The sequence below is a fragment of the Aquarana catesbeiana genome, linkage group LG04 (genome assembly GCF_042186555.1).
Source record: "Aquarana catesbeiana isolate 2022-GZ linkage group LG04, ASM4218655v1, whole genome shotgun sequence".
Taxonomy (NCBI): Eukaryota; Metazoa; Chordata; class Amphibia; order Anura; family Ranidae; genus Aquarana; species Aquarana catesbeiana.
The window spans coordinates 17,225,218-17,238,152 of NC_133327.1; the positions used below are offsets into that span (position 1 = coordinate 17,225,218).

General features: G+C 43.8%; 1 protein-coding gene across 4 annotated transcripts in view; it reads left to right on the top strand.

The window, feature by feature from the left end:
- Positions 1 to 12,935, top strand: part of PTK2B (protein tyrosine kinase 2 beta) — a 198,524-nt gene that overhangs the window by 155,873 nt on the left and 29,716 nt on the right. For all 4 annotated transcript variants that reach the window (XM_073624881.1, XM_073624878.1, XM_073624880.1 and 1 more), the window contains exons 15-21: positions 332 to 429; positions 1,647 to 1,731; positions 2,291 to 2,391; positions 3,181 to 3,296; positions 4,087 to 4,187; positions 6,373 to 6,462; positions 6,864 to 7,068. In XM_073624881.1, coding sequence (XP_073480982.1) covers positions 332 to 429; positions 1,647 to 1,731; positions 2,291 to 2,391; positions 3,181 to 3,296; positions 4,087 to 4,187; positions 6,373 to 6,462; positions 6,864 to 7,068 — 796 coding nt within the window. The remainder of the gene's footprint in view (positions 1 to 331; positions 430 to 1,646; positions 1,732 to 2,290; positions 2,392 to 3,180; positions 3,297 to 4,086; positions 4,188 to 6,372; positions 6,463 to 6,863; positions 7,069 to 12,935) is intronic.

Below are 12,935 nucleotides of genomic sequence, written 5' to 3' on the forward strand. Positions count from 1 at the left end.
TTCACTTGGCAAATTTTTTTTTTTTTTTTTAATAAATAAATACACCATGTCACTCCTTTGCTTAACTCACTCAGCTATAATGATGATTTTTTGCCATAGCAATTATATTTTTTGGCAGACTTCCAAAATGTGCTGATAAAAAAAAAAAAAAAAAAACAGTCACATGGCTGAAAATAGCTCATTATGGAAACACACACAGTGAATTGAGACTAATGTTCCCTAAATACACTAGCCTCATACTTGGATGGTGTTAGTGGTGTTACCTTGTTGCATTGACCAATGGATGGTCAATGGATCAGATAAAATGATGGTGCGTTGCTTGTTCATGCAGGGATTCGCTACGCAATCAGTCGGGATGACGTGGTGCTGGGCAGGATCCTCGGCGAAGGTTTTTTTGGAGAAGTGTATGATGGTGTATATAAGAATCAGGCGAGTATTTCTTTATGGCAGCTCTTCTATACTTTCCTATGCACATAGATTGGATGTAATAATTCCTACACACCTATAGATTCCTATCATAAGATTCCTAGGGGGATGGGCAGGAGACGGGGCAATGGCGGTGTACTTTGCTTGCAGCAGATAGATGGGTATATTAGCGCCAAGCTGTATTTAAGGGGTTAGTTCACCAAAAACATATGGGTTTTTTTTAGCAGCCAAAAGATCATTCAAAGATTTTTAATTAAAACATTTTATTGTATCAAAAAGCAATTTGACAGTTAGGCCCACTGGGGCGGTAGGGGGCTTCGGCGGTAAAACAGCGCTATTTTTAGCGCTGTTTTACCGCAGTATTCGGCCGCTAGCGGTGCGGTTTTAACCCCCCGCTGGCGGTCGAAAAAGGGTTAAATCCACTCGTATAGCGCGGCTATAGCCGCGATATTGCCGCGGTGTAACCGCGCTGTCCCATTGATTTCAGTGAGCAGGAGCGGTTTAGGAGCGCTGAATACACCGCTCCTTCACCGCTCCAAAGATGCGGCTGACAGGAGATTTTTTCTTCTCCTGCCAGCGCACCACTTCAGTGTGAAAGCCCTGGAGCTTTCACACTGAACAAACAGCGGAGGCTGTTTTGGGGTGGTTTGCAGGTGGTATTTTTAGCGCAATAACGCCTGCAAACCGCCCCAGTGTGAAAGGGGCCTTACATAAGAGTTGTAAAAAATTGTGCTCTGGCATTCACATGAAAATGAAATTTTTGTAAAATTGCATTTTATTGCCAAAGAATGATCCTCCTCATAGAACCCCCACACGTTTCGACCCTTCTAATTGTGGTCTTCTTCAAGGGGGCATTTTATTCTATGCAGAAAAAAAGGAATTATTTTACATTTTGATAATCATTTGATTTATTTTCCCATGTATTTAAACACACAAAAAAATGTATATTTACCAATCAAGACGATGGAAGAGAGAAAAACATGTCCTATAGCCAGAGATTTCTTTTAAAAGCAGCTCATTCCGGAAATCCCAAAGACATTGATGTGTCGTCTCCAGCTCATTTCCTGGCTTGGGGACTTCCTTTTAGTAATTAATTTTATTTAAATATTCTATTATCCTGTAGATGGGGGGGGGGGGAGGGGAGGGCGGAGGAACCAAGGATGACAAAATATAAGCAGATTCAACTTCAACTTTAATGAAATCTTCTTTTCTTATCATAGAAGGGGGAGCGACTCAGTGTGGCGGTGAAGACTTGTAAAAAAGACTGTGCAGCGGACGTCAAGGAAAAGTTCATGAGCGAAGCCTGTAAGTACCCCAGTGATCATGCTGTACAGTGTGACTTTGTAGCAAGTCACGAGGTGAGAGGCTGCGTCAGGCATTTGTGAACGCAGCCAAGCACTGCACAGGCACCAAGATTTACTTGACTGTTGTCATCTCTAAGTTGGCATCTCAATCCAGGAAGTATATGGTGACCCTGCATGATTCCTGAACAAAAATGGTGCTGTCCTTCTGGAACGGCACCAGATCAGGGGGAGTGGGAAGGCAACTGTCTGGGGGAGGCAACTGATTTCTAGCAGGCCTGCTAGTCTTGGCTTTCCATGCCTTATTGCACCTCCCTTTCTTCATTTGTTCAATTCTTTTTCCCTGTGTCATTCCATTTTATTGCACAAAACTTCATTTGTAAACGTATTTGTTCTGGTGTCTATGGATTGCCTGGGTTGTTACCGATATGTGGTGAAAATGTCATGTCACTAGCACCTTTAGAAGTATATTTACCTAGAAAAACTGCGACATTTTCAATACTTTCTTTACCCACTGTATATATATTTACTTTGTATCATTGATTCTTATTTTCCATTGATAGACCTGATGAGAAATCTGGACCATCCACACATAGTAAAACTCATTGGCATCATTGAACAGGACCCCATATGGATTGTAATGGAGTTGTACCCATTTGGAGAGGTAACGGTTAATTTCATGGCGTTTGGCATCCATAGTAAAGTAAAGTTAAAGGGCCACTCCACAATAAAGTGAGATTTTACCTATAGGTGGAGTTCAGTGGGCACCTGGCTTTTTATATGTCCCTCCAACTTTTGTGTTCCAGAGCATCCCGTTATATTCACCATACTGTATACTAAATAAATAAAGAAAACAGCAGGGTTGGTGGGAGTCCCTCATAATGGGCACAGCAGGTGTACAGATCTGGGAACTCAGCACAGGGAAGGTGGGACTCTCATAATGGGCAGAATGGGTGTGTAGACCTGGGAACTCAACACAGGGATGGTGGGAACCCCTCATAATGGGCACAGCAGGTGTACAGACCTGGGAACTCAGCACAGGGAAGGTGGGACTCTCATAATGGGCAGAACGGGTGTGTAGACCTGGGAACTCAACACAGGGATGGTGGGAACCCCTCATAATGGGCACAGCAGGTGTACAGACCTGGGGGCCCAGCACAGGGATGGTGGGAACCCCTCATAATGGGCACAGCAGGTCTACTGACCTGGGAACTCAGATCAGGGATGGTGGGAGCCCCTCATAATGGGCACAGCAGGTGGACAGACATGGGAACTCAGCACAGGGAAGGTGGGACTCTCATAATGGGCAGAACGGGTGTGCAGACCTGGGAACTCAACACAGGGATAGTGGGAACCCCTCAAAATGGGCACAGTAGGTGTACAGACCTGGGAATTCAGCACAGGGATGGTGGGAGCCCCTCATAATGGGCACTGTGATTTTCTTTTTCTGCAGCTCGGCCAGTACCTGGAGAAACACAAGAACACCCTGCAGGTCATCACCATGATCAACTTCTCATTACAGATCTGTAAAGCTCTCGCCTACCTGGAAGGCATAAACTGTGTCCACAGGTAACACAAAAAAACAACAACAAAAAATCAGCTATTTACTACGTATGAGTGGAGACTTCAGGGAAAGAGCCCATCTTACGGTATGGGCAATGCCTAAGGTGAAGGTCATTAAAGCTTTCGACAGTAGCCAAGTCTTATCATATCTTATTGGACCATCTTGCAGCGTATGAGAGGACATTCTAGGGAATAGGGCCCATCAAACAGTTTGGACAACACCTTAGGTAAGGGTTCTTACTAGCCTTTGACAGCAGCCAAGTCTTATCATATTTTATGAAACCATCTTGTGGCATACAAGAGGACATTCTAGGGAATGGGGTCCATCTTACGGTATGGGCAACGCCTTAGGTAAGGGTTCTTCCTAGACTTTGAGAGTAACCAAGTCTTATCATATCTTATGAAACCATCTTGTAGAGTACAAGAGGACATTCTAGGGAATGGGGCCCATCTTACAGTATAGGCAACGCCTTAGGTGAGGGTTCTTAGTAGCCTTTGACAGTTACCAAGTCTTATATCTTATGAAATCAGCTTGCTGCATACAAGAGGACATTCTAGGGAATGGGGCCTATGGTACGGTTGGAGCAATGCTTTAGGTAAGGGTTCTCACTAGCCTTTGACAGTAGCCAAGTCTTATCATATCTTATGAGACCATTTTGCAGCATATGAGAGGACATTCCAGGGGATGGGGCCCATCTTACAGTTTGGACATCACCTTAGGTGAATGTTCTCACAAGCCTGTGACAGTAGCCAAGTTCTAGGAGAGTTTGGTAAGCTTCTTGTCTTGTCTTTTCAGGGACATTGCTGTCAGGAATATCTTGGTTGCCTCACATGAATGTGTCAAACTTGGAGACTTCGGCCTCTCGCGGTATATTGAAGATGAAGAGTATTACAAAGGTCAGGACTTCCACCAGATCATAATCTTTATAAAGACAATTCACTATGGCTTGAAGAACTCTAAGAAAATATAAGCGACCTATTGGTTCACTCCTAGGCTCCTTTATATGTCACATTATATCCCCACTGAGGAGATCCATCCTCTCAGTTTGTTCTGTCACCAAGAAAGAAAGTGATAGGAAATCCAAAAATTTGCACTTGCACCTGGAACAGGAAACCAGCAGCAATCTTCCAATGGGGGCACCTGTACTGGTGACATGTCATAGGTGGGATTTTCCCTAATTTCAGGAAGTGACTTACTGCCTATTGTATCTTTAAATTTAAATTAACTAAAGACATTCAATCTATTCATACGCTATTTAAAGCAAATGAAAATTTTGATGGTTACGCTTTAAATTCTGCTGGGCTGGGACTGGGCTAGGGACAGGGGGGCAGTACTAATATGATATGTTGATCTGGTGGCCTTGACTGGAGATACGTCACCATTCAGACCTCAATCAGAGTGGGACCTGCAGTCAGTGACACATGGTGGGTGTTGTATACGTATGTACTGCATCTGCTCCCTATTCAGACCTGTAATAACAACAACTGGCAGAGAGAGGGGGGTCTCCCAGTACTGACTACTCTGAGGCTTTGAGACTGCCGTTTTCAACCTTTTCCAGGAACTCTTGAATTAACTTTCCGATCTTGGGGAACCTCTGCTAAAACTTACTATACCTACAACTCATGATACATTAGTGTGATGGTCAGTGAGAAGAATGCTCCTTACACTTGTGCCCATTGGGAATAATGCCCCCCTTACAGATAGCAACGATACGTGTAGATAGATACGTGTAGCAATAAACCTTGTTCTTTAGGAAAGCCCCTACTTTTGACCATGCCCACCAATCACTGTGCCACTATGGTACTTTTGCTAGCCTACAGCAATCTGTCCTTACCCTATAAGGAACTCAACCACCTCTGCTCACGGTGAAGGTTTTGAAGGCTTATCTAGAAGAGAAAAGTTACGAAGTTAAAAAAAGAAAGTGGATGTGGAGATCCTCAAATATGGCAGGTGACTTCATGATTATGAATGAGCTCAAAGTTCGGTCCAACACAAGTTTAAAATGTGTAAAACGTCACTTCCAGGTCCTGGTGTCACTTTCCCTAGGCAGTATGGCCAGGGAAGAAGCGAGTAGAGCAAGATCTGATCTGTCGTATAGACCCTTGATGTCTCGTTAAAAGAATTTGCAACAAAAATAAAATGACACATAAGGGACTTTTTGTCCCCTATGTGATGAAAAATAAAAGTTAGTAAAAAAAAAAAAAAAGTGTAAATAATTAAAGTTACATCCAAGCACTTAAACCACTCCCCCCTCCCCCACATACATGCAGGTATAAATTTAAATGGATCCGTTGGGGGGGTACCTACACACAAAAACATTGATTGTGCTACACATGTTACACATTACTACACGTGTCAGAATGAGAGCAATAATTCTAGACCCATTATTCAGTTAAAGTGAAAGTCCAGCCTATTCCTGAATAAGCTTAAATCTGCTCCCACACTCCTTCTAAACCCTATTCTATCTACCCTGTGAAAGGAAAATGTCTATACTTACCTATTCTGAGAGCGATCAAGTTCAGTCAAATGATCTGGCTTCAGTGAAGAGGAGAGATTGCCGACAATTAATGCAGAGCCTGGGCGGTGATGTCACCCATAGACCCATATGTGGTAGCTGTTCTCAGCTGTCCCTCCTCTACACTGAAGCCGCCGCTGACAGCTGATCATGTGACCGGACTGCCCTCAGAATAGGTAAGTATACACATCTTCCTTTCACAGGGCAGATAGAATAGGGTTTAGAAGGGGAGTGGGAGCAGATTTAGGCTTAGTTAGGAATAAGCTGGACTTCCACTTTAACTATAAAGTGATGACCTGTAGGGGCTTTTAAAGTGTTACCAATAGAAAATATAGGGTACCGAAGTTTGTCACCACTTCAAGATCAATATTAAGCTTAGACATGTTGGGTATCTATTTACTCGGATCAACCCTGTCTTTTATATTTTATAAATAAATTAGGGAAATCTATTGTTATGCATGTCTCCTTGTCTTTTTTTTTTCTTAGTGGAGTTAAGAGTTAGATGTCTCTTGTTGTCCAGCTCTCATCCTGTCTCTCTCTCTCTCTCTCTCTCTCTCTCTCTCCAGCTTCGGTAACTCGGCTTCCAATCAAGTGGATGGCTCCAGAATCCATCAACTTCCGTCGCTTCACCTCGGCCAGTGACGTCTGGATGTTTGGTGAGAAATCAGGGTCAGATGAAGTGGTCTGATCTCTAGCCGCTTCTTGGAAGCCCAGAGGAGAGAAAAGTCATGAATCTAAGTGAAGTAGGGTAGGTCATTAGTGGATTGGTGGAGTTTAGGGACCACTTGGAAGCAGGGGCCATTAGGGAAGGAGTCCATGGTGTGGGACATAAGGTCACTGCGGCCAATTTTATTCAAAAAAGTCAGAAACAAGTTGGTGCAGTTGCATTTTTTTCAGGTGGAACTCTAGTTATGTGAAAAGCTCACAGCATGCAGTGAAATCAGTGTAAGCCATTTCAGTCCAGGAGAGGAGTCTGTACAACTGTGCAATACTGAAGGGAAGGCCAGAGCTCTTTTGTATACGGTGTGAACCCGTCTTTTATTCTTGTGTGTTTCAGGGGTCTGTATGTGGGAGATCCTCTCGTTTGGCAAGCAACCGTTTTTCTGGTTGGAAAATAAAGACGTCATCAGCGTCATCGAAAAAGGAGACCGTCTCCCCAAACCTGAGGTCTGCCCGCCAACTCTCTACACATTAATGACCCGCTGCTGGACCTATGACCCCTCGGAGAGGCCCAGATTTACAGAAATAGTCTGCAGTCTAAGGTAATCATCAATGCCCACTCCGCCATGAACGGGACCTTATAAAAACCAGAATATGAAATGAAAGTAGCGCATAGGTGGGGTGCAGCATCGTGCGGACCCTGACAGTCCAAGTGTGATGAAAGAACTCGTACTAAAATAATGCAAAGATAGCTCACAATAAACCCGGTGGGAAGACTGCCCAACTGGGAACACTCACTATTCCAACAGCATGTTAGGAGGAGAAGAAAGCAGCAGGACCATCTCATGCCCAAGCGGGAAGATGTCCACAGATGATGCAAGCCTTACACTTTTCCTCCTCATCAGGAACCTTTCCCTGACGCTAATTTTGTCCCTACCAGGCAGAGTACCTGTCCCTACTCCACCCACACGCCAAGCCTGGGAGCCAGGGCCCTAAATGGGCTCTGCCTGACCCAAGATGGCTGCTAGGGTCATATAGGGCGGCAGCAACAAATTTCGTAGCTTCAACAGTGACCAAGGAAACCATAGAGGAACTATGTTCCTCTTGACTTACTCTCTAACTGTGATGCTGGAGGACAATATCCTACTGACACCAATAAACTGATGGGCTAGTCTCCCCTAGGGTCCACTCTCTTACTTACACCAATGAATTGTGGGTCTATTCAGCCCTGGGGGCCACTATTCAATTGGCACCGATCATCTGAGGGGCATTCTACCATGGGGCCCAGTATTCCACTGACGCCAATGATTTGAATGGCTATTTTCTCATGGACACCAATATCTAGGGTTGCCACCTCATCCCTTTAAACCCGAACACATATTAATTACACAGGTTCTGAGGCTGATTAAGGTGGTAATTAAACTCACTTATTGCCTTATCTGCATTAAATTAGCCTTCAGAACCTGTGTAACTCATATGTGTTCAGGTTTAAAGGGATAAGGTGGCGACTCTACCAATATCCCACTGATACCAATGAATTGAGAGAAAGGGGGCATTCTCCCCTGGGTCCCACTATTCCATTGACACCAATTATTTTGGGGCCCTTTTCCCCTAGGGACAACTTTTTACCAACACCAATGATTTGGGGGCTATTCTCCCTTGGGGACCACTGTTCCACTGATACCAATGATTTGAGGGTCCACTCTCCCATGGGGCCACTATTCCACTGACACTATTAATTTGGGGGACTTTCTCCCCTGTGGACACTATCCTACTGACACCAATGAATTATGAGGGCTATTTGCCCCTAGGGGTCACTATTTCACAGAGATCAATGGTTTGGGAGAGGGGGCCATTTTATTAATAATAATAATAATAATATAGTATTTGATATTTTTTTTTAAATCTATTATTATATCAGGCAAATACATTATTAAAGAGAGACACACTTCCACAATGATCACTAGGTTAAAGTATAGAAGACATAGTGATCACATGTTCGGTAACCATGATGATTAGTTCCCAATCTCTAGTGTGGACCAAAGCGGTCAGTGGTGGCTGGGTTTGACCGTATTGGTTGCTAGTTGTTAAATGGAGGACATTTATAAAGGTATCCTCAGCACAGTGCATCATGCAGAGTGACATGGAGAAAATCAGTCTTCTGCTTCTCTTATGCCCTGTACACACGACTGGTTTTGCCGTAGGAATAAACTCTGAAGGTTCTTGCTACTGAATTCCGACGGAAAAGCTCCCATCGGACTTTTACTAACGGAAATTCTGACCGTGTATACGCGGCATAAGACCTGTAAGTGTTACCAAACTCTAACAGAGAAAACTGAGTCTCCTTGTCTGCTAGATAGGGCTGTGCTATGTGTGAATCTCAGGGCTGGATGGACAGAAATGGAGTTTCGCTCTAATGGATTTGCTATGTGGCTCCATCACACATGTTTCCATTCCGGCCATCTGGTATGACATTCATCCAAAAACTGAAAGCCTGAAAGTCACAAGGATTTATGATTTCCGGTAGACATGTAGATCAGAATAGCAGTGTAATATTATTGGTGTATAAAGATAATTTTTCAAAGTGGATGGAATGTCATCATTAGTATTTGACTATTAATGGCACAAAGATTGGATGCTGCATTTCCTGCCCCTCGCCATCGCTGATTGTAAATAGGCCGCCATCAAATGACTGCAATAATGACTTTGCCAATGCGATGATCGATGGCTGCAAAGTCAGATGGAGAGATAAGATCAGCAATCTGTTTCCAAATATAAACCTTCACTATGTCATCAGACAATATATGGAGCATGTGGCTTTCATTAAAGAGAACCTGTCCTGGGAGGCTTACTGTGTGTAGGCTGCCATTGGTGCTCTCACCATCTGAAAATGATAGTTGCCTGGCTATTGGTTTCAGTGCTTTCTAAGTTGCTAATCTGTAATAAGCATGCAGAGATACAGGATGTGGGATTTTTTATGCTTTAGAGCTGGGATCTCCAAACTATGACCCTTGGCCACATCCGGCCCACTACGAGATTTTATATTTTCCCCCTGCAAGGGTCAGTGGCTTGTCCCTGTGCACAGATTGAGGATTTCAATCAGCAGAGGCTGCTCATGGTCTCTGCTTTGACCTGATGTAAGGGGGGGGGACTCTGGTGGGGACCTTAATCTAAGAGGGTTCTAATGGAGAGCCCGATGTAAGAGGGACCATGATGTAAGGAGGGAATCTAAGAGGAACCCAAATACAAGGAGGACTCTGATTGAAACCCTGAGTTATAGGAGGAATATGATGTAAGGGGGACCCTGATGAAGGGGAGGGGACTCTGGTGGAGACTCTAATGTAAGGGGGGACTCCGATAGGGACCCTGATGTAAGGGGGTTCAGATGGTTACCCTGATGTAAGGGGGCTGTAATGGTTACCCTGGTGAAGGGGGGACTTTGAGAGAATCCCTGATATAAGGAGGAATCTGATGGGGACCCTAATGTATTGGGGGGAAGCTGATGTAAGGGGTACTCTGATGGGGACCTTGAGTGACTCTGACATAAGGGTGGCTTTTATAGGGGCACTGATGTAAGGGTGTTTTCTGATACGGACCTAATGTAAGGGGTGCTCTAAAGTAAGGGGGATTCTAATGGGGACCCTAATGTAAAGTGAATTATTTTTTGGCCTGTGAATATTTGTAAAATATACAATGTGTATCTTGTACTGAAAAGTTTGGAGACCCCTGCTTTAGGGCGCGTCCACCATATACTGTATGTAACGTAGTACCAGTTTCATCACACCTTTGGAAACAGTAAGGTGAATAGTAGGGAATGTATTTACTGTAGTTATTCAAGTTGGTGTTGAGTACCAAGAGTTTTCCAGAGAGAACATATTGAAAGCTCCTGGTTGTAGAGGTCTAGATCTTTCACAAGTCCAGCTTGCCCACTGCCTTGCCCAAGCATGTAACTTCATTATGAAGACAAAGATTGACCTTACCCAAATAGTCACAATGGTGTTCCTCTGTAGATCTAGGATTTTATGAGTCGCTGACCATCCAGTGCCGTGTATGTGGATTAGGGTGGGCGGCACCCCTGCGCCCCTAATGAGCGGCCACCATTGGTTCCCACCAGAGTCCCCTCCTTCATCAGGGCTCATTTTAAGGTCCTCCCTTACTTCAGGGTTCCCTACAGAGACCCCCTTACATCAGGGTCCCCGAAAGATTCCCCCTCACATCAGGGTGCCCATAAGATTCCAACTTACACCAGAGTTTCTGTCAGATTCCCCCTTAAATTGGGGAAAATAATAATTTGATCCCCTGCAGATTTTGTAAGTTTGCCCACTTACAAAGAAATGAAGGGCCTATAATTGTTATCATAGGTGTATTTTTAATGATAGAGACAGAATATCAACCAAAAATCCATAACAAACACATGATACAAATGTTATAAATTGAGTTGCAGTTCAGTAAGTATTTGAACCCCAAGCAAAACATGACTTAGTACTTGGTGGAGAAAATCTTGTCGACAAGCACAGAGGTAAGACGTTTCTTGTAGTTGGTTACCAGGTTTGCACACATCTCAGGAGGGATTTTGGTCCACTCTTCTTTACAGATCTTCCATAAATCCTTAAAGTGGATGTAAACCTGAAATGTTTTTTTTTTAATGAATACTTCTACATGGTACAGTAGAAGATGTCAAGTCATCTGTGCACAGTCTTGCCATGAAGAGTTAATCCACCGCTGAGCAATCCTCTTGTGTTTTTTTAGTAAGATAAAAAACTACACACAGATAAGTATGTGTTTCCACACCCCCCACTGCTGTGACTGACATCTGATTTCTTTATCTCATGAACGGCATGAGAGAGAGAGAGAGTGTGTTACGATTCCAGCTTCACATCCCTCCTCGTTTCTTCTCCAGCTCCCCCAGGATTGGCTGCTCCACACCTCAGTATGATTGGGCATGCTGAAGTCATGTGATGCCTTTCCTGAGTTTTGACTGGATGTTACTCAAAACTCAGGAATAGGAGAGTAGGAGAGTGTAGAGGTGGGTGGGGAGTCTTGTGACATCATGACTCCACCCACCGAGCTCCGGCAAAGAGACCCACCTACCGATTCCAGAGTTTTGCGGGGCTCTTACTGCTGAAGGGGGTGACATTTTCAAGGTAGGGATACATGCAGGAGGCTTGCATGTATATACAGTGCCATTCGTTTATACAGGGTGAGTGGTGGGTTTACATCCACTTTAAGGTTTCTTGGCTGTCGCTTGGCAACTCGAAGTTTCAGCTCCCTCCATAGATTCTCTATAGGATTAAGGTCTGGAGACTGGCTAGGCCACTCCATGATCTTACTGTGCTTCTTCTTGTTGCTTTGGCAGGATGTTTTGGGTCCTTTTCATCCTGGAAGACCCATCCACGACCCATCTTCAGTGTTGCGACTTCTGTGCGTTTTGTTAACATTCGGCGCACTAATCACCTCTTACTATTCGTTCCATTGTGTGAAAACAGTGCTGCGCTAACATAAGACACATGTAAGTGAACCAATAAAGTTCAGTGGTAAAATCAAGTTCATTGTGTGTATAAAGAAGGTAATGAAGTCCAAACAATGAAATGGATGGCAAATCCAATAAGACCGAAGAAATCTTCTGACATACGATTCATCTACGGTTAACTCTTGTGGTAAAGAAGGTGAAAATACTCTTACCAGAAGGAGTGGATTCGAATGCTGATGACACCGAACCAGATGGAGGGTTCTCCCAGATGGTAATAGAGGTCCAGAATCTCTGAAGATGTCTCCTCTAGGCTGGAACCGCTGTGATGATGTCCTCCAAGTTAAGGAAAGCAGCCCATCAGATGGAAGAGTCCTGGTTTATATATATATATATATATATATACAAAAATATAAAAAGTGATCACATAAAATGTAATAAAAACAATGTAGGGAACTGAGAGCCTTTCCCGACGCGTTTTGTCCAATTTTGACTTCTACAGGGGCATTAGGGGCACTTGATGCCCCTGTAGAAGTCCAAATTGGACAAAAGGTGTCAGGCAAGGCTCTCAGTTCCCTACATTGCTTTTTAATATTTTATGTGATCACTTTTTATATTTTTGTATATTGGTTGGTTCCAATAAATATATTTTTTGACTTGCACCATTGGAGCACTCTATATATTTTTCTCCCCATACCTTTTGGTCTATGAGAAACCGGGACTCTTCCATCTGATGGGCTGCTTTCCTTAACTTGGAGGACATCATCACAGCGGTTCCAGCCTAGAGGAGACATCTTCAGAGATTCTGGACCTCTATTACCATCTGGGAGAACCCTCCATCTGTTTCCATAGGCCTATTTGATTCGGGGTCATCGGCATTCGAATCCACTCCTTCTGGTAAGAGTATTTTCACCTTCTTTACCACAAGAGTTAACCGTAGATGAATCGTATGTCAGAAGATTTCTTCGGTCTTATTGGATTTGCCATCCATTTCATTGTTTG